At 42.4% G+C, this 20,939-nt stretch overlaps 1 protein-coding gene across 3 annotated transcripts in view; it reads right to left on the bottom strand.

Moving 5' to 3' along the window:
- Positions 1-2,876: 2,876 nt before the first annotated feature.
- Positions 2,877-20,939, bottom strand: part of grin1a (glutamate receptor, ionotropic, N-methyl D-aspartate 1a) — a 36,986-nt gene continuing 18,923 nt past the window's right edge. For 2 of the 3 annotated variants that reach the window (XM_078271448.1, XM_078271449.1), the window contains 11 exons: positions 20,547-20,682; positions 20,093-20,220; positions 17,416-17,580; positions 15,629-15,747; positions 15,161-15,273; positions 14,469-14,617; positions 14,147-14,304; positions 13,444-13,605; positions 13,018-13,127; positions 12,505-12,650; positions 2,877-3,771 (listed from right to left, as the gene is read on the bottom strand). In XM_078271448.1, coding sequence (XP_078127574.1) covers positions 3,703-3,771; positions 12,505-12,650; positions 13,018-13,127; positions 13,444-13,605; positions 14,147-14,304; positions 14,469-14,617; positions 15,161-15,273; positions 15,629-15,747; positions 17,416-17,580; positions 20,093-20,220; positions 20,547-20,682 — 1,455 coding nt within the window. In that variant the 3' untranslated portion in view covers positions 2,877-3,702. Of the gene's footprint in view, positions 3,772-7,080; positions 7,192-12,504; positions 12,651-13,017; positions 13,128-13,443; positions 13,606-14,146; positions 14,305-14,468; positions 14,618-15,160; positions 15,274-15,628; positions 15,748-17,415; positions 17,581-20,092; positions 20,221-20,546; positions 20,683-20,939 lie in introns of all 3 variants that reach the window. The other variant, XM_078271447.1, reaches the window with a different exon arrangement.

Genomic DNA, 20,939 nt, shown 5'->3' with positions numbered 1-20,939 from the left:
ACCCCCAAAACCACCCCAATATTGCCCAACTCGGCCAAGCGGCTGCGGAAATATTGTCCATATAAGTGATGATGTTAATTAATGCTTATTATGCGCAACATATGCAAGTTAGCATCCGGTAGTTTCTAAATGCTGGGAACCACTGTACAGTTCTTACATACAACTTTGGGGTTCCCAACATTTCCGGGTTCACATTGCTGGCAAGTAGATTAATAAGGAAAAATTCAAACTTCAGCTATGAATCACACTAGGTGTTCAGAGGGTTCAGACCGGTACTTCCAATCAGCTTGTTATCCACAGGACCAATCGGTCACATTCATCTCTCTGACGGAGTGTGACAGAGTGTGTTAGAGTGTCTGCTGGGATCAGGGCAACAGAAGGCCAATGGACCAGAAGAAATGTCGCACCTGACAATATCCTGCCGCCATTTTCTGCTTCTACAAGGTCTGCCATTAATTAACCACGACAGCCAGGATCTAATTAATGATGCCACTCATAATTTAATTAAAGATTTAACTGACTGTGACAACGACTGTGTCGTTGCTATGTTCCACTGGGGTACCCATGGCAACATTGGTATCATATCAGCTATTAAAAGAGTTGTATTATTAACCTGTGAGGGCTGTTTAAAACTGTACACGTTTTTAATCAGCCTAGCATAAGATATATACCTGTGTATCCATTCTAGATCAACAACCCGCAGCCTCTTTTAGTTTGTCTGCAGAGGTTAAGAGGAAAAACCCTTACTTTTATTATACTTGTCAGTTGGTTTTTTACATAACGTGCTATGATACGTGGAAGGAGCATTAACTTATATAACCAGATGTGTCAATTAACTAACAAGAGTAAGAGTTGCAACAAGCTGCACTGTGAAGCTGTACGTAAGCACAGCGGTGCTTCGAGCTAAATGCTAATGTCAGGCTAACACGCCCACAGTGACATATTAATGTTAATATACATGTTGAAATGTCATCTTAGTTTAGCATGTTAGCATGCAACCATTTGCAAATAAGCAGTACACACAAAGTGCAGTTGAGGCTTAATGGGAATGTAATAAAATCAAATGAAATGACATTGATTAATCCTCTGCAATATTAATTTCTACTATGACGAAAAAACCTGGTTCTTCAACTGCATGTTCACCCTTTTCATTATATAAAGCATTTGGTCTGTTTCTTCTAGTTTGAAAGCAGTTTTGTACCACTGGAAATCACTGCTTACAGTTTTACAGTATATGAAGGATTGGTAAGGGCAGTTGGGAGTCAACCATATATATATATATATATATATATATATATATATATCATCACATACACACACAAATGAAAGCATGTAAGCACACACTGTACCAAAAAGAAAGGGTGTGTTTACATGCTTTCATTTGTAACTGTCAAAATGAACAATATTGAAAATCAATTAATAATCAAAGTCATTTATCTAGCAAAAATGCCAAGCATTGCAGGCTCCAGCTTCTCAAATGTGATGATTTGCTTTTTCCTGTTTTATTCATCTCTGTAAATTGAATATCTTTTGGTTGGACATAAAAAAAAGAAGCTATAATTGAGGACATTTTATGGACTATACAATTACTGTAACTGATTAATCCAAAATAAATTGAACAGAATAATTGATAATTTAGAGAAAGTATAGGCCTAATTATTAGTTGCAGGCCTAAAAAGAATAAAACCACAGAATTGGTTAAACTTGGCAATGCAAGTATATTTTATTTACAGTTGTATAAACCAGTTGATTCAATGCAAGATCTTTAAAAGGATAGAAAAACAAGGGATTCCTTCCTTTTGTGTGTGTGTGTGTGTGTGTGTGTGTGTGTGTGTGTTGTGTGTTGATACACGCCTATGTCACAACTGTTGTTTGTGTGTGTGTGTGTGTGTGTGTGTGTGTGTGTGTGTGTGTGTGTAACTAGACATTCTCAGCGGCAGTCGTGATACAAGCAGGACAATCTCTTCAACCCCATCAACATTGAACCAGACTCTATTTACAGTTCATTCAACTTAAGGGCTCCACTCAGCTCAGCTGACTGTACACAGCAACAACACGCATCCAAAAAACAAACTAAAGCACGGATAGCAACACGAAAGCATGCATAGGCCAAAATGAAAACGTGATCAGAAACAAACCCTCGGTTCAAGCTGAGAAACCAAATTCAGATTTTGCACTCTGTGTGGTTGTGTCAAAGTGTCCTTTATCTCACAAAGACTTAGTAAGAGTAAGAAAATGAAAAAGAGATATGTGAAATTAAAACGTGAAAGTGGAGAAGTTAGTATGTCTGACTGATGTTATGGTGATTCTGTTCTAGTTTCTTGGTAAATCACTAGCTTTATTTTATGGTTTTGGAGACGCCTCAGCATAAAGTGCTATGCAGTGCCAGAGACCAGACACGATGTGGTAGTCTTTTTTTTTCAACAAACAGCAGTGGTTTCTCAGCTCCAGATAATGGGAAACGGCCTGTTGTTGCACCTAACCAAGCCGCGCTTTAAATTCACTCGGGTTCGTTCATGTAAAAGCTCTCCAGCGTTAACGCAGGGAGGACGTTTAGCATGAAAGCCTGAGTGACGGTTGGGTGAAAAACCTGGCCCTTTGATGCAACCCCTTGGAGAATGAGAAAGCACTGCTGCGGCAGGAGGAACGAGGAGAGAGGGCGTCTCCAAAAGCAACATGGCTCCCAGATGAGTGCCTCAAACACCAGCCTTACTTAACCGTTTCATCAGATTGCAAATAAATCTGTGATTTCACATATTCACCTGCTTAACTCTTGCTATACATAGTAGTAAAGCTTAACAGATTTTCTTTAAGAAACTGCTAGAAAAACAAAACAAAACATGCATTTGGCAGGTTAGTAGAAAATTAAAGGGGAAAAGATACAATTTAACTACAGAATCTGGTATATACAGTAGCCTTCAAAATAACAGTTATCAATTTCATCATTTGGATGCATATAGCTCCTATTTATATACAAGCACACACGTGCTTCCATCGTCTTCACTAGTAGACAAGATTAGTCATATCCTCATCATTAGTGCCAATATTAGTGCGTCTCAATCAAAGAAACATCTTCTAAAAGTGTAGATAAAAACACAGGTCCCATTAAAAAAATACTTGATATCCATTGAAGCTTACTGTACAGTACATCTCGTATTGCAGTATATGAATAACTTAATGTTACTATGGTATCTAAGCCCTAATTGGAAGTGATATGTTGAGTACAGTACTTGCACCGAAACTGGTTTATCCGTAAACTTAACTAAACTAATGTCTCGCTAAACGTATACAGCTGGTCAGTTGAAAGTAGTTAACATCGAACATTAAGTAAAGTTCTGTGAGTAAAGGACAGAAACAAGGTTAAATAAGTTTGCTAATAATATACAGAAGGAACAGATTGTATATGTGAGTCAGATGGGTTCTTCTGTGCATGCTCAGGGACCCTACAAACATCTAACGCCAGGTAATCCTGGCTTTAAAAAAAAAGGTGCAAGTCCAGTGTTTTCGGACACTTCTTCAGCAAGCAGTTTCCTCAAAAGCTCCGTCTGCAGGCGGTGAAATGAAAGCTTCAGCTTCGGCGGTGAAGGGAACGAGGAGATGGGTTCTCCCTCCCTCTCCCTCTCCCCTCCACTTCCTCCTCCTCTCCTCTTTTCCTCGTCTCGTTTCCTCTCTCCTCGGGGAGCGAACGGTGTCTCCCTCTCTTTACACCACAGTACTGACAGACGGGTCAGACAAATTGAGCTGGCCCGTGATGTCAGTGGGTGGGTACTGCTGCAGAGATGAAGAGAAATGGGGGGGAAAGGAGGAAAGGAGACAGTCATTTCTTGACTAAAGGAGCATTTGAAACTTTATTATACTTATCTAAATATTCATTCTTTTATTTTAAGAACACCTGTGCTTCATTTCTGCAGAAATTTAGAAGCACGAGGGGTTCTCTAACCCCTCTCAGGCAAACCTTGGTTTTGTAGCTTTGGTGGAATTTCCTTAGGTTGGATTTTTGTAAAGCAGTTTGGTTGTGCCTGAGGTGGGCTAGTTGGGAGCCGACGTAAAGCCCTGAGTCTTGACAACAGCACATTTGAATCAGGCATCTTTTTTTTTTTGCCTTATGACGTGGGTGATAATTACCTGCCATGGGTGAAACGGACAGCTCATTTATCTCCCCACAGTCATTTGTATGCATGCAGACAGGCGGTTTCTCTAATTTTAGCAGCTCAGGAGGAGAGGAGGAATTTTAGGCTGATTTCAAAGTGCTGTGTCGGACTCTTACGTCCAGTCCCCGCTTCACTGTGCTTCTTTTAAAGCAGAGTGCGTTGAATTATAGGCGTCTACAGTGAGAGGGGAAACAAGGTCCCGATTCCATGCAGGTGCTTAGTTTCTATGGCAACGGCGATTTTGCCTTGGAGTATTTTTGAATGAGTGTGGTCTGACAGCAGTAAGCCATATTTTGCAATGCTGAGGCTGCTTTTTCTGCTATTGAGCAAACAGTCTAGAGACCTGATGGAACAATGACTCGTTGTAAATATAGTCAATGGCATCATAATTAGAGCTTGTACAGTAGCCTGCTGTCCTTTTGTGGAACAGCTTCGTGTTTTGGAACACGGAGATTGGGCGGAGCAATAAAGTACATTATGTCCTTCATAATCCTGACTCATGGCACTATGTTGGAAAAACCTGTTTCAGAACATCCAATGTGCAACATCTTTTGTTCGTACATTACAAATGAATATTGTGCATTGCAGAACCAAAACACTGAAGAGTCTTGCGTCAGTGTACCCATCTTGGATGTAGTACTTTTTGTCTTTTTTCAATTAAGCAAGATCTTAGGATTTACGTGCCTTTCATTTTAAGCTGATAGACCCAATACATTCAAGCATATGAGCTTCAGAAGCTGTTATGATGCAACTAATATGCTGACAGATGGGGCAACATCCAGACTGAACAGGTAAATGTCAAATTTTCCAGATAAGCAGGATTCAGAGTGGATGTCCCTCATCTCCTTGACCCGCAAGTTGCATCATCATATGGCTTACAGCCCCTATTTGGGTCTCCTCATGTCTTGTACCTTGAGGGCCTGCTTAACAACGCACCCTACTGGGGTCAAGTGGACCAGCAAAAAGAGAGACACCTCACTGACATCACAACCACAGTTAATGGTTATAGAGCTACTTATTCAGTACAGGTATGGTGATTCTTCTTAATGTGTAAGTACAAAGATTATTTTTGCTACTGTTACTACAGCTATGACAGTTACAGTCGTCGGCATGCTTGCAGAGGGAGAGAGGAGCAGTGTGGCATGTGGGTGAGGGACACTGACACTCAAGTCCATTGATATCCATTAATATAAAAGAAGAACATTTATATAAAATCAAAATAATGGTCAAAGACTTGGGATGGGAAATCAGTCGATTGGAGCATCTTTTTTTTTCTTCCAATACACTAAATCCTGTTTTATTTTTTCCCCAACTTTGAGGCCCCCCCCCCACCCCCCGCTAGGGCTCCCAAACCAGCATCCGAACCCTCACACAGACAAATTAACAGTGGCGATGCCACTCTCCTTCTCTTCAAAACCAGACCGATTCTATTGAGAAACCTCCAGGGGAGAGTAAAGCTGGTTGGGTTTCAGTGCAGACACATCCATTAAAAAAAGAGACAGTTAACACAAGAGAAAGAGAGAAAGACAGGAGATCAAATAAAAACACACAATAAAGTTTTTTTTTTTTACTTGGTGAGCCATTAGCTTAGCTGCCGTAGGCTACGTCTCCCCTGGGAAACACATTCAAAAACACAACGCTGGTACAGAAAAGCCTTTCCGTGAAAGTTGTCTGTGCTATCTCCAGAGATTATTGCTGCGTTTTTTTTTCTCATTCTTTGTCGAGTCTCATGCCAGATTTAGTAAGAGACCAGCTATGTGCGGCCGAGCAGCTGGGCACAAATGACTGCGGGTCACTGGTTTGTCAGAGCACTCCAAGCTTGTGGAGTACAATCTCCCGACCACAACGAACAGGACTTTGCATTTGAACTGTGAAGGAATTGAGAAAACCTGACACTCTCATTGTGCTGCAAGGAGATTGTGATTTAAAAAAAAAAAAAAATAGCTTGTACCTGTAACACAGTGAGAGTCTAAGGCTTCGCAGAGTTTGTAGTTTGTAAAAAAAACAATAATTAAAACATAAAAGAAGTCTGTCATCGCCACCTGAAAATATACCCTGAAAGAGGCATGCACAGTTCAGACCACAAGGACACTGGAAAATAAACAAGAATTATGACAAAGAAAATATGACAAAGCAAAAAGTAAGTTGATTAATAGAAATCCATGAGTGTAATCCTGAAATAGACATGTTGATAAATCAGATAACACATTAGTTTTCTTCCCAGGAGGACCGGATCATCACGACTACCTTGGAAATGGATTTTGGAGGGAGAAAAAAATGACAAAACACCAGCGCATGCTTTTCAAACCAAAAGCAAACCAACAGCGGCTGAAACCCAAACGGAAGGAGGCATTGGTGCAAAGAAACGATGGATATACAAAGGATCAAGCAGTCAAAATGACAGGACACACATAACACAAATATATATTGTACGCTTAAGTACAGTACAGACACCACAATGCCACCAAAACAGGACACAATCGCCAGAATCCACGTCCAAACCAAAGGCGGGGAGGAAGAGCAGCCCAAGACAAAACACCACTGGCAGACTGCTTGGAAACATGACACTAATCCCATCAAAAACCCTTAAAATCCTGGACACCTGGGACGCCCCCCTTGCCAAATTCAGAGCCCAGCTCCTGGCCTGGCCTGATCTGAGTTCCTGCACTGATGCCCTCCAGCCTGTAGAGGATCTACAGATGGCTAAATGGTGAATGGCTGATCGATGGTGAACGGACAGACACGTGGCAGAGGCCGCGGAGCCGTGTGGAAATGGGTGGAGTGGAACATGGCAGTCTCTCGAACGCCGGATATGGAGATGTTCGGCAGAGAGGACAGAGAAGGCGAAAGGAGAGGAGTGAAAGTAGAGACAGAAAGTGAGGAGGAGGAGAGGAAAGAGAGGGAAGACGTTGCTTCTGCATCTCCTTACCGTGTCTTTGGAGGACCTACGTCTCTTGATGCTGGAGGCCAGGGTGGTACTGATGGACCTAAAAGAGGCTTTCTTTTGGGGGTCGGGCTCTGCTCTACCACTTTTTCTATCCTAAAATGAATATATGTAGAAACATTATTCATGTCCTCTGGCTGGGGTGATAACCATGGTTTCAGTCTCACCCATTCTCTCTTCCCACCACCACCCCAGTGAATTACCTTATTTTATATTGTTTAAATAGAGGGAGGGTCCTTGTGAGAATGACTACAGCATTTAGAAATTTAAAATGCGCAAAGAGGGAGAAAGAAAGGGATAAAGCCTGTTAGATGTGAGAGTGGAAGTAGTCTGTTCAGTCTGATATGAGGGCATTCGTCTACATTTTTATGCAACATTATCACACTGGGACTGCACAAGATGGCACAGTAGTCACCTAGAAATGTGCTGACACATTCAATCGGCCCCTAGAAATGCATTGGAATGAGTGATGACTAGTAAAGATGTCAGTGGGTGTGATACCTACGTTACACTTCTAGATATTCTGCCTATATGCTCGCTATTGCCTGAAAACACAGTTGCAACTTCCCCATCTCAACACACAAGCGATTTAAAATTGAAAATGGATCAACTCAACAAATATGACTTTACAAAATATCTACTCTGTTACTCGGTTCTGAACGAGGTCAGAGCTCCGGAAAACATTTAGAAATACATGTCCTGTCAAAACAGAAATAGAAAAGTAAAGAAAGAAGCAGTTTTAACCATATCCTTACAAGATGGCGAGCCAATTAGGTGCCCTCCCACCCCCATACCATCAGAGTACCCCACAGCTACTCTCAGCACAATAACTGGGTGTTTGTGTGCAAAAGAAAAACTCATATTAAGGTATTCTTACATCCTGAGTCTCTAGAGAGGAAGAGGGCTGCATAGGGGGAGAAAAGGAAAATAAAATAAATTTCCATCCACTTGATCGTTATTACTTTAAAGAAGATCCTTAAGCAAAAGCCAAGGGAACCAAAAGAGGGCGGATATTTAAAAAAAGACTAGCAAAGCAAACATCCACATCCAAAGCCAGGCAGGTATAAAAAGTTGAGAAGCTTAGAGTGTCTTAGGCCACTAAAATGCATATCAAAGAGGGAAAACAACAGCGACAAAAGTCAATCATTAAAGCCCATTTAAAGTCATTATACCTTAAAGTGGTATAATGGAAATTCACCCCACACATAAGGGAATGGGATGGAGAATGAGAAAAAGTGCATAAAAAAGAAATGTAAAGGAATGGTCACCTACTGTAGCTGCAAAACATATTCTTACTCTAGGTGCAAAAAAGAAAGGATTTGCTATTCTATGTGCTTGATTTCATAATGATCTGAGCAGATGACGGCTAAAGGATGCTATTTCTAAAAAAGAAAGCACTCTAAGATGGATGTTAATAAAGTATAAGTGGATGAAGAGTGAGTGGTTGCAGGGAGGGAGGCCCTTTAGCCGGGCGGGGCAGTGTGGTGTGAATTTCAACATGCCGGAACATTTTATGGATGGAGAGAAGGATAAAAAGGGGGAAAACATAGAATAAGTAAACACAAAACAAATAGCATGACAAATCAATCCTGGCCAGCACTGGTCCCCGCAGTACATCCTTTTTCATCAGGTTACATGACTAGACACTTTTTGGGCACATTTGTTTCACCCATCAACCCTGCCGACCAGCATGTTTTCTCTTAACCCCCTAATGGCATGATATCAGCTGGCGTGGAGGATAGATGAGAGCTGGAAGAGGAGTGATTGGTGCCCGACATCACTTGCTTTTAGGTGATAATAAGTAAAATGCTTTTCCTGTTGGAAGATGATATCTCATGTTAGTAAATGGAGGAAGTCAGCCTATGTAAGAAATGCCTCTAAGTTTAGGTTCAGGAAAAATCAATGCCTAAGTGGCGTCTTTACTTTCCCCCATTTAAAACACGTGTGAGGCTGCAGCAGGAGTGCAGTCTGGCCGCTCTGAGCCCTGATGAGGCGCTGCACGTGCACAGTCTCGGCCATGCACGGCATGCTGGACCATCGGATGAAGCGTGGCATGGGACTCGCACAGTGTACAACAGCCGCCTGTTTCTTGTTGGAAACAGAAGCGAGCCGCTGCAGTGCATCATCAGTACACACCCTCATCACCATCACAATCATCATCATCATCATCATCCCGCAACAGGGTTTCTGACACTTGGTCTTCATCCCAAACGGACACCAGTTTCAGTGCACTTCTGAGTAACATCTGTTTTAAAGAGGAAAGCTGAAAGCCAGACGTGCAGCCTCTCAGTGATGTAGTGGTCAACAAAACATTCAGCACCAGGGATCACACTAAGAGAAGTCAGTAACATAAAGTTGAACATATAGCAACATATTATACTGTAGTTGGTAACATTAAGACCACGTTGCAAAACAAAAACATTAAAATATAAAATACATAAAGCCTACAAAGTTTGTACCAGTCTGCCCGATGTTATTGGCCAATATTAGCTCATTACAGGTTTTCAAAAATGTTATGCTAAAACGATACCTTTAAAACGGTGCTGCTGCCTAAACGGTGTCTGAACGGTGTCACAAACAGCAGTCTGCGACGTTTAAGAACGGCTTGTTTATTGCTAAGTCCATACAGTATAACCAAATTTAAATAATGTGTTTAAAATGTCATAAAAATAAATGATTTCACCAGTCAATTGCTGTTAAATAACAAAAAGAAGAACCACTAGATGGCAGGAGGGTACTCTACTACAACAACAGCATGAGTTTCTCGAGGTGCACTTGAATGCACCATGAGCTTACGAGGTGCAATTGAATGCACCATTAACGTGGCACCGCCTCCTACTGTGGTGTTCAGAGGTTGTGGTCATTTCCCAATTTTCTGTGAGATCAGGTATTGTCGCAAAAGGAACAAAATCTTATATATCTTATACGTACTTTGTATAATGTAAATTATAAATTTAGATCATAATGATTTAAATCTGCCCAAAAAAGGCTAACCAATGCGCTAAATGAGATTAAGTAGATCTACCCCCACTACATCTCTGCGGCTACAGCTCCTTAAGGACTATCTTAGGCATGCAATTACTACAATGCATGCACCTTTATTTCTTAGTAAAGCCTTGTGGGAGCAACGGTTGGTGGTATGGTAGTTAATCAACTTATATTTTGAGGGCTTTTGAGCATTAACAGCATGTAGAGGATGAGGGATGTTGCACATGAACAGATTTAGGTTAGTCAGAAGTGCACGTTCTCTTAGGTTACGTCTCTGTGTTGAAAGGTATGTGGGTGCACAGTACTGCACAGTGCTTTGCATAAAACACCAACCTGAGGCAGTATAAACACATAACTACATACAAACACACGCACAAGCAGTCAAAAATGATGCCAACAATGGGACTCATTGGTTGGTTTCAGTGCTTGCTGCACTAAGGAAGGAGGAGGCCACATAAACTGTGATCTTAGATTTTCCATTGTGATGAGCTTGTGTCCTACATAACCAATGTCGTCATATTTCATTTGTAAAAAATAAGATCACGGTGAGTAATCTTAATCAGTGCACCCAAACAGTATGAATAATATCCTGAAGAACATTCAATCAGAACAGAACAAAACAGATTGTATTAGCTCGACTTGACTTGGTGGGCTCTCTCTGTACTCCTTGAATTACGGCCGTTATATTTAGGGCAGTGAATATTGCGTGCGTCTGTCATTTTAGCTCTAGGGCCCACATTGACGGTCGACGAGCAAGATGAGCATGCATGAGCCATCTTTGTTCAGCGGTGCAGAGAAATCAACGTGATCACCGCTGACATGGAGCTGAAACGCGCTGGTCTACAGGCAGTTTAGTGTGTCCCTCTCCTTTCTCAGTGATGCCCCCCCACCCCGCCTCCCCCCAGCATGCATTCGCTTGCTGTTTGCGCCTAGGGAACGCACATCATATGAGGACACTTACGACAATTACATACACTAGTCAGGTCGAGCGCAGACACTCTCGGAAGGACATTGATTTGCTGACAGCTGATTTTATACTGTACCTTCTTCCAGCCCTGCTGTCTCTATTCAGCAGGGCCAAACACTGAGCTTTGGTTCAAGGTTTACTGAGACAGGCCACATCACAGGCTCATAGTGGGACTGGTTAATAAATGTGGGACCCCTGCAACCTCCAAGCTATCCAATCTGGGAGTGAAACCATCAAGAGTAAAGGAAGGGACGGTGTGTGGGTAGAGGAGGAGGAGTGGTGCTCCAGTGCTCCAACGCTTCACAGCCACGTTTGATTGCATTAGAAAACGGGGGCAAATCATGTTCTTCATCGGCTGAGTGGAGGACCTTAATGCTTGATTGTAGCTTAAAGGGTTGGTTCACTCAAATTACAAGACAGAAAATAAATTCTCATTTACTCATTTTAGTATCTTGCAATGCCGACGTCTTTAAATCATCATCAATAAAAAATTAATTCACCTCCATTTTATTGGTTATTAAACCAAAACTATCTGCATGGCTAGATTACCACTTGGGCAAGTAGAACATTTTTATTTTATATGTGGGTGAGCTGACCCTTTATTTTATTTTAAATTGACACCTGCTTCTGCTTGCACTGTGTTGCATGAAGCCTCGGGCATGCAAGATAAGCTTGACTCATATTTGGTGTCTGCATTATGGACACTGCAGTGGATAAGGAGACAAACTGTAGACTGTAGCCTTTACAGTTATGCTGACAATACTGCGGTGTGATTGTGCCAGGGCATTGATTTTAATCTGTATGCTCTATTTGCATTCTTAGCTTCTGGCTGCTGTTAGTATGGCCTTCAGAGTGAAGGAAGTCAATGATGTTTTTATGTTGTTTCTGGCAGGACATTTGCTTTTTTTTGTCGGCTTTCCATGTCCACATCATCTGAATGAAGTGTATAAGCGCCACAGCAGCAGCTTAGAAAATGCCATGGACATGGGAGGGAAATTTTCATTTGGGTGTCCATCATGTTAGAGATTCACAAGGCTAATTATCTTATTGTTATTCTAACAGCGAAAGGTAGCATGGGGGTGGAAATGGTTCTGCTAGTTAGAGTTACATACTAATGAGGGGGTCCCGGCCACCGCTTGACTTCCAGAGGCCTCCTTACTGTCCTGCAGGCACACACAAGAGACACGGGCGCCATTGGCCTCTGGGAACTGTTAGGATCTACACGGTGGCCACTGAGGATGCCTTACAGAGCATGAAGGCATCAGAGATCACGGTTTCTCATACGGTGATCTGGCAGTCTGACCACCACTGATAACTGTGCAAAATTAGAAGCTCCTAAAGAGGCTGAGAGACAGAAATCAACCCCCATGAGGAGGGGGCTCTGTGGACTCTCTTGCACCCCAGTCTCAGCCTTTCCACCCTGGGTGTGTGCGAGCAGAGGGGATTAATCCTACCTGCAGGTTCTTCCTCCAAACATTGACGGCCGCAAAGGCCAGCTGCATCTGCTTCCTGCGGGCGTCTTTATGGCGCTTATATGCGATTTCAATGAAGATTAGGAAGATCCCTGCCGCTATTCCTCCTGCCACCAACATGAAGACTCCTGTTGGGAAGGGACAGACGAACAGAAACAGAGCAGAGGGAGAGATCTGTGAGTTGCTGGTCTACAACCTGGCCGCGCCCACTGCGCATGAATGCATCGTCTGCCCGTCATGCTCAGTGGTCGCCCTTCTTTTTCAACCAGCTCCTACTGACCGAGGCAGCTGCAACCCACACAATATTAATGGAAGACCACAACCGCACAAAGTCACAGCACAATATACTGTACGCCACACTTCCACAGAGCACCCACGGCGACACTAAAACAACGATTTTGTAAAGGTATTGGACAAAAAAGGGCTACAGTACCTTACCACTGCAGTTTTTGTCCAATCACTTTTAACGCTTTCTCTACGCCTTAAGGACCATACCTGCCATGTTTTCAAAGGTGAGTGTGGCTGGGGCATTGCTCCTTGAGTCACACTCCTGGTATCTCACCCAGGTTTTATCTAGGTCTTCCATGAAGCCGTTCTCATGAGAACTGCAGGGGGTTGGGGTTGGTGGGGAGAGAGGTGACAGAGTTAATACACGGTCGCAAATGGCGGAATTTTCGAGCCGCTTACTGTACTCCCAGATAGCAACATAAATGAGACAGACAGAGACAGCAGGACAGGTGTACAGACAGACAGACAAACACTAACTAGACAGACAGGAGAGGGGAGATACAGAGAGATAAGATGTGACATAAGGCGATGTATTTGGATGGCTTCAAAAACGGTCAGTAAGTGACCAAGAAATCATATTGATAAGAAACTAAAAGAAGTCATACGAGTAATGCAGCTTCGGCTGGGACAGACCTGAGAATGGCCAGGGACACATTCTGTTTCCAGGGGCTGTCCTTGCGCATGCCTATGCCAAAGCCCGAACGGAAAAACAGCTCTCCCGTGGTCACAAGGTCGCACTTCTGCGAGGCTTCAAACTCCAGCACCGCAGAGTCCCAGATGAAAGCATGCAGCTTGCTGTGGGGGGAGGGGGAGGGAGGAGGAGGAGGAGGGAGGAGGGGAAGGAGGGGGTTACGGTGCAACAGTACAATGATTTACATACACATTTATGGCTCCCACCCCTCTCTCTCTCTCGCACACCAGATCGTGTGTGTCATTCAGCGTTTACCAGCAATCCCTACCGCTGCTTATGGCCCCAAATGAAATCCAATGCCAGATGGGTGAGGGCGCGTCCCCCCATTGGATTCCCCCCATCTCAAAGATGGTCGTCTGCGTACAACCTGAAAAAGGGTGCTCCTCCACTCAATGTTAGCTTAACCTCACACTGGTGCCAGTGCTGTTGACACGTCCACACTCGCTCCTGTCCCTGGCGTCTGTCTCGGCCGGGCGATGGGCCTGGATCAGAGGGAACGCAGCAGTAAGCCCTGCCGCTTCCGCCTGGTCCAGAGGTCCATGTCCCCCCCCCTGAGCTGACTGGACTGGCCCTGGTCTGTGTTTCTGATAGGTCGATCAGCCGGCCGACACGTACTCTGGTCGGCCCGGCCTGGCCGAGACTCACTTGTCACGCACGGCCTGGATAGCCTCGGCGGCACTCTCATAGTTGTGCTTCTCCATGTGGCGGTACATGGTGCTAAGCTCCACCTGCCGCCGGAAGTAGATGTCCACGGAGCTCTGCTTCACCGTGGCGTAGATGAACTTGTCCGATGGGTTTCTCAGCTGCATAAAGAGACAAAGACAAGACACAAGCAGTCGAACAATGACTACTAAGTTATGTAGAACTTTATATGTATATATATATATTTTATATGTATAAACATTTTTGATGTACTGTAGATAAAAATGTTAGTGTGTATTATGCTCGAGTATCGCCCTGTACATACTCTTGGGTCATTGATGCCGGTGATGCGCTCCTCAGGCCGGTCCAACACCAGGAAGGCAGCCAGGTTGGCAGTATAAGAAGCCACAATGATCATGGCAAATCCGGCCCACACCATACCCAGGATTCTCGCTGAGAAGCTGCGCGGGGCACCTGTGTGGGGAGTTTTCAACTCAGTAATTGGATTAGTCATGTAGAGTAGTCAGCTGGATACTTCTCTTCCTGTTAGGTAAGAGTTTGACCAATCAAAACACTGCTACTTCTGTTATTACTACTGCTGATAGCAATGATCATTAACCCATATATACAGTTTTATAATAAATTATAATAAACCCCCCTAAAAAATTGCATAACGTTTACAAAGAAATACAAATATAGAAGACTAAAAATACCCGACATGAAAGGTAAAACTGGAAGACAAATGGCACAAGCAAAGGCAACCGGTATAAACTGTTAAAAGACACCATCTTTCTTTACAAAATGTGATTTGAAAGGAACTAATTTGTCATCCTCTACGAAAAACACCTGACACCTGGAGCCACATCCGCTTTAATTTTAGTCTGCATACAACTGCAAAACTGTGTAAACACCAAAGTACTTGGTTGCATTACCGTGTTCTGGGAGAAAAGCAACATTTACTGCTGAAAAAGTGACGATTTGGAGATTTTCCTTATTGGTTTTCATTCTTTATCTCACCTTCACCGATTCCAGAATTCAGCAACACTCCCCAGGAGAACCACATAGCAGATGATAAGGTGAGGGCATCTTCTTCTTCTTCTTCACTGTTTACTTTAAATCTTCCAAACGGGCTAGAGGGAAGAAATTGGGAGGATTGCAGGAGATGAAACTGAGAAATTGCAGAGAACCCGTAGAGGGGAAAACCCTTGCGACCCCAGGCAGGGAAGGGAACTGAACATGAGCGAGCAAAGTAAGAGGGAGACAAAGTCGGAAAGAAAACAGACACACAGGGACAGAGCGGTGGGATGTTTTGGAGACAATCTTCCCCTCCGTCTACCTTTGTGTCCACACCGAGGGAAGATCTGCAGTGCTCAGGAGTGCATGTTTACACACATGTATGCAGACATTCACTGATTCACTCGTGAGTACACACAAACACACACATGGGCACACTCATACACACACACACACAGGTCCCCCTTGTACCTGAACCGGTCTAGTAGGTAAAGCATCACCGCCACCACATGCACCGAAAGACCCACCAGCAGCCACAGCGTGCTTTGGAACGGCTGCATGAACGAGTCCAATGTACTGCGAGGGATTTCCTGAAAACACACACCGCAATGGGTTTTTGATTGATAAGCAACAACTTTGATAACCTTACGTTTGCACATAATACATTAACATAGTATGTCTGTTTCCAAGTTTATCTCCTCAACTTTATACCCATGTATAGTTTACATATTTGCTGGCCAGTTTTGTCAGTTTTGTCTGTGCGTGTTGGAAATCATAAAGCAGAAATGAATTGAAATTGTGTAGTCAATCACAGTGAACTTTTAGGTAATATTCATTTATCAAAGAACAATGGTCATGGCAAGTGCCGACTGATTTGAAAAGTCAGCACTGCATCACCTCATAATAATACAGTATACATTTAGAACACTAAAATACAGTCGCATTAGCTTTTTTTTGCAAAATAGTCTGGTGTGATGTAAAGTACTGTAAATATGCAGCAAATGGGCTAAATCAGATAATGCAGAAATCAATGGTAGCTGCGTTTAACTTCTACTCTTTCACCTGAAAATAGTTAAATTAAAGTGCTCATATTATGCTCATTTTCAGGTTCATAATTGTATTTAGAGGTTGTACCAGAATAGGTTCACATGGTTTAATTTTTATTGCTGCAGCTCCTCTTTTCACCCTGTGTGTTGAGCTCTCCGTTTTAGCTACAGAGTGAGACATCTCACTGCTGTAACATCTTTGTTGGGAGTTGCACATGCGCAGTAAGTTCTGCTAGCTTGTCCGTTGCAGAGTATGATGGCGTGCCGTGCTAGCAGCTAGACGAGCATTATAACGTGTGTTACAAAGTGACGCACGTTCGTCTCTGAAGTAAAGGCTGGACTACAATAGAGCTGTTTGGAGCAGTTTGTGAACAGTGTTTTCTGTTGGAGATGGTAAGTCCCTTTGGAGTGGACTTTGAGCTTTTTCACTTTGTAAACCTATAACGTGCACAAAAAAGATATATAACACAATAAAGTAAAGGGGACAAGCCAAAAAGCATTATATGAGCACTTTAACCAAATGTAAATCTGTCATTAAACTGGGATTATTTCTCATCGTTGAAAGGCGACAAGCTCTGCGGTCCACGTAAGGTAAAATGATAAGGATAGTATCGCTCCAACGGACATCTTTTCTGTGTTTTTCAAATCAAATTGGGCACATTTTAATAAATTCCGGGTAAAGCAAAAATAAATATGTGTTCTAAGTTTGTCACACCACGGAAAAATAGCAACCAATTCGCGCTACAAGACTGAAGGGTTTGTTAGTGACGACTATTTTGCTTTTGGTTATTTGATTGTGGCATGTAACAGTTGTTTTTGATGTATTTATTAGACTGAAAGAGAGTTGTAAAGTTGGGAACTGATGCTATGAGCTCTAACGTTACTAGTACCATCCTGTTTATATAGTACGGGAGGGGTTATGTTAAGGATGGCTCCAGTGCGTCATCGAACCATGATTTCAGACCACCCAAATATCCTGGACACAGGAAACCAACAGTCTAACTCCTCAATTCAGTACTACACAATTTACAGTCTTTTCACGTTTACAATTATTTTCTACCACGTATACTGTGTTTAGAAAAAAAAAAAAATCACAGATTTTGCTTTACACTTACTTTAAGCGTGTTTGAATTTCTGACTGATGCATCTGCCATATACTGCCCAACATAAGTTTTTCAGCTTTTTTACTAAAGGTTAAAGGCAGACACTTACCTTTTTAACGAGGATGGTCAGGCCTTGATATTTAAAGGGTTTGGAGAATTCGATGTACTGTGCTCGTTCGTTGTTTATAGTCAGCGGGGCTACAATCATGTCAGCCAGGCCCCCCAGGAGCTCTCCCATCATGCCATTCCACTCTTTCTTGTTACTGTTGTTTACCTGAAGTCCCAAAAGAAAGGTGTTAACATGAGAATCAGCTATCAACCTGCTGTCGTCAAGACAACAGAATGTTTCCAGGATTTGAGGATTTGGGTTTAGCCTAGTGGGGATATAAGTTCTAGGGGAAAATGGCTCTGACTTACAGAAGAGAGCTTGCTTATTTTCAGGAATTATATAAAATCATGCACTGAAGTACAACACAAGTGTAGAATGTCGTGCTCATGCCTATAGGACAGGTCTTTTCTGGGTTTGAAATGAATGTTTCCACAGAATGAGCTGAAACTTGCTATAAAGCTCTGTAAAGCCAAGATTCAAGTGATAGACCTAAAGTTTGACATCATCACATTGATTTTTATTGTGATTTGAATTATATCTTCTTCAGGCTTTTTTTTGCAGATTGATGTGAGTATACATGACTACTGTGTGTTATTGTTAACACATCGAAATATCAAAAAGTTATGGAAAAGTATTATCAAGGGATTGAAATGAACGGTTATCGTTAAGAAGCATTCAGTGGGAATCTGACAGTTACTCATTCATTGTCAAGGCCATCAAATAATAAAAACACGACATTGCCCCAAATGTGACAGAAGCTATTAATGAAGACGTTAAGATTTCTCTATTCTCCAATATGATTGCTAGTAGTGATAATAACATTCTGTGTTTGAAGTATATTGATGGTTAATGTTAAACTGATGCGGAAAGTGGTTTGTTACACAGAACAATCTGAAAAGCCATAATTGAAAACTGTTTGGAAAAGGGCTGGCACTTTCAAAAAATGCCTGGCAGGTGACTGGATGAACCATCTGTCTATCACGTCCACCATTGTTGTTTTGGCCGCCACACACCTAAACCACGCTCGTAGCTACCAATAGCTCCTCACCGGTTCTGGTGCGGTAAGCTGGTAGTTCAGACACAAATGCATTAGGTTGGAGCCTGACAAGATGGTGATATTTCGTGATATGTAATCCTCTTATTGTCACATCATATCGCAATATTTTGGGGGTGGATCATGTAAAAGGCTTGTCCTGTAGTACTGTGCACCTGCAGATAGACCTAGTTGAACCAATGGCCAAAACCAGAATGGTTTCTGTCATGCTGCTAACCAATCAATTCAAAGCACCGCTCGAGATAGCCCAAACACGCAGGTTACAGACAGACAGAATGTATAATTTATCACTAGTATATCCATATTTCGACGCTATTCATCAACTGTTAGCTTAAAAACTAACTATTTACATAGAAAACAGACAACCTTTATAACTGCCAACAGATCCAGCATTAACCCTTATTGTTAGCCAATATTAGTAAGCTAGTGTAAGCTTCAAAACGTAAGCTACACGTTAGCTATAAGCTAACATTAGCTGCTAGCTAAAAGTTACTCCTTTGTAAGGGTAGTTGAGCAAACCATTGAGGAGATAATATCATCTGTGAATAAACAGATTTGTACAATAGCTAAAAAAAAAAATACTGTTATTAAATCCATCTTCCATCTTATTAAAACTATCGTATTTTCAATTTACTGGTGCCTGCTTGACAGCCTTTTAATTATGTTCATATGTGATAACTATATTGTTAATTAAACCAAATCTTTAATTTAGGCTACTGTCTCTTCAGGTAGCACAACCAGAAGTAGTTTTGAGGTATTGTGTTTATTTTATTTGACCATACTTATACAAAGGAAATGTTCTCTCTGGTAGGTTTTTAATTTGGTTTTGATATTACAGTATGTCTCGTTCACATTACAACCAATTGACACTTCCACATTGACTACAACACTAATAGGGATTGCTGTCTCGCTTTGCCAGACCTTCCTCCACAGCGCTGCGGAGGAGGGTCTGGCTAGTCCACACAGCATTCTGGGATGGGAGAAAAAAGTGCTGTGGTTTATTGGTATTTCTTTAAACCAATCACAATCGTCTTGGGCGGTGCTAAGCGCTGGGAAGAGCCATGGTGTTGCTGCAAAATAGCCTCAGGAAGGAACTTGTTTTGGTGGAACGTGTTTACGTTCAAAAGTTGTTTTAGTCATGCAACAGAAAACTCTGATTGGACAGATAGTCTAGCTAGCTGTCTGGATTTACCCTGCAGAGATCTGAGGAGCAGTTAACCATAGTCCTCGTAAATCCACCGGAGTTTAAAATTCCAACACGAAGAAAGCGGAAGGCCGAAAAGAGTGAAACCCGGTGGAATTTCAAGCAGCAACGGAGCAATCCGGTAGTGGAACGCCGTGGATATAGACTACTGCTCGCCTAATTTATCCTAGTGTAGACATTTAAAACTGACTCCAGATCAATGACGATGGGCAAATTCACCTGCTGGACATTTGATATCTGTGGGTCTCTGCTTTATGACTGCTTATTGCTTCAGCTCGGAATGGTTAGTGAGATCACTACTGTTAGTGAAGCGAAATAAGAAGATTACAAACTATTATACGTAAAGTATTGAATGTGAGGTATTGGGTGCCATGCTCATGCAAAAATATGACGAATATGGTTGTGAATGTAAAACTAACCCGCTCCTGAGTTCCAAATTTTCCATCAGCCACCAGATGCACCTCGTAGGTGAAGTTCATGGTCATGGCCAACTTGATGAGGAGATCGATACAGAATCCATAACAACATTGGGGCACAATTGGGCGTCCTGTAACAAAACCAGCAACAGTTGCAAGTTACAATCACTCTTGAAGAAGCACGTTAGTTTTTAATCCAAAGGCGGCGCATGTAGACTGAACAAAATGCATGACAGTGCACTGCAGACGACCACACACAGTCACACTGTTTGTCAGAAACACAGCATACAGACCAAGCATGTCCCAGCATCCCAACAATCACTCATTCTGAATGGCACACTCAGCTACATGCATACATATATAGATACCTACTGCATATATATGTATGCATCTCCAGTGGGTGTTTGGCGGGTGCAGTAAAAGCACAGTGATAATATAAACGTCCCTGATAGGTTACCTGGGATGGTCTCATTGGGCCCAGTGCAGATAACCTTTTTAATTAAGACTCCATTTAATGTGATTTCCTCCTTGCATGTTCCATCCGGTTGAGTGGGTTTCACATATACAAATGGCTCCTGGTGTATCGTCACTATCTACAACAGACGGGACAGAAAGCTGTTTAACACGTAGTCAGAGCTGGATCTGTTTGGATCCCGAGGGACTTCAGCGAGTGAGAGAGAGAGAGAGAGAGAGAGAGAGAGAGAGAGAGAGAGAGAGAGAGGAAAAAAGAAAAAAAATTGGTAAAACCCAGCAGATACACAAATGTACAAACTCCCAGATACACATGGACACACAAAGACAGACGAATGTAAAAATAACTGACGAAGATACAGATGAGAGGTTCTTTGCA

This window comes from Sander vitreus, chromosome 16 (genome assembly GCF_031162955.1).
Source record: "Sander vitreus isolate 19-12246 chromosome 16, sanVit1, whole genome shotgun sequence".
Classification (NCBI taxonomy): Eukaryota; Metazoa; Chordata; class Actinopteri; order Perciformes; family Percidae; genus Sander; species Sander vitreus.
The sequence above is the reverse complement of the archived record's forward strand: the minus strand, read 5'-3'. Positions and strand labels throughout refer to the sequence as shown.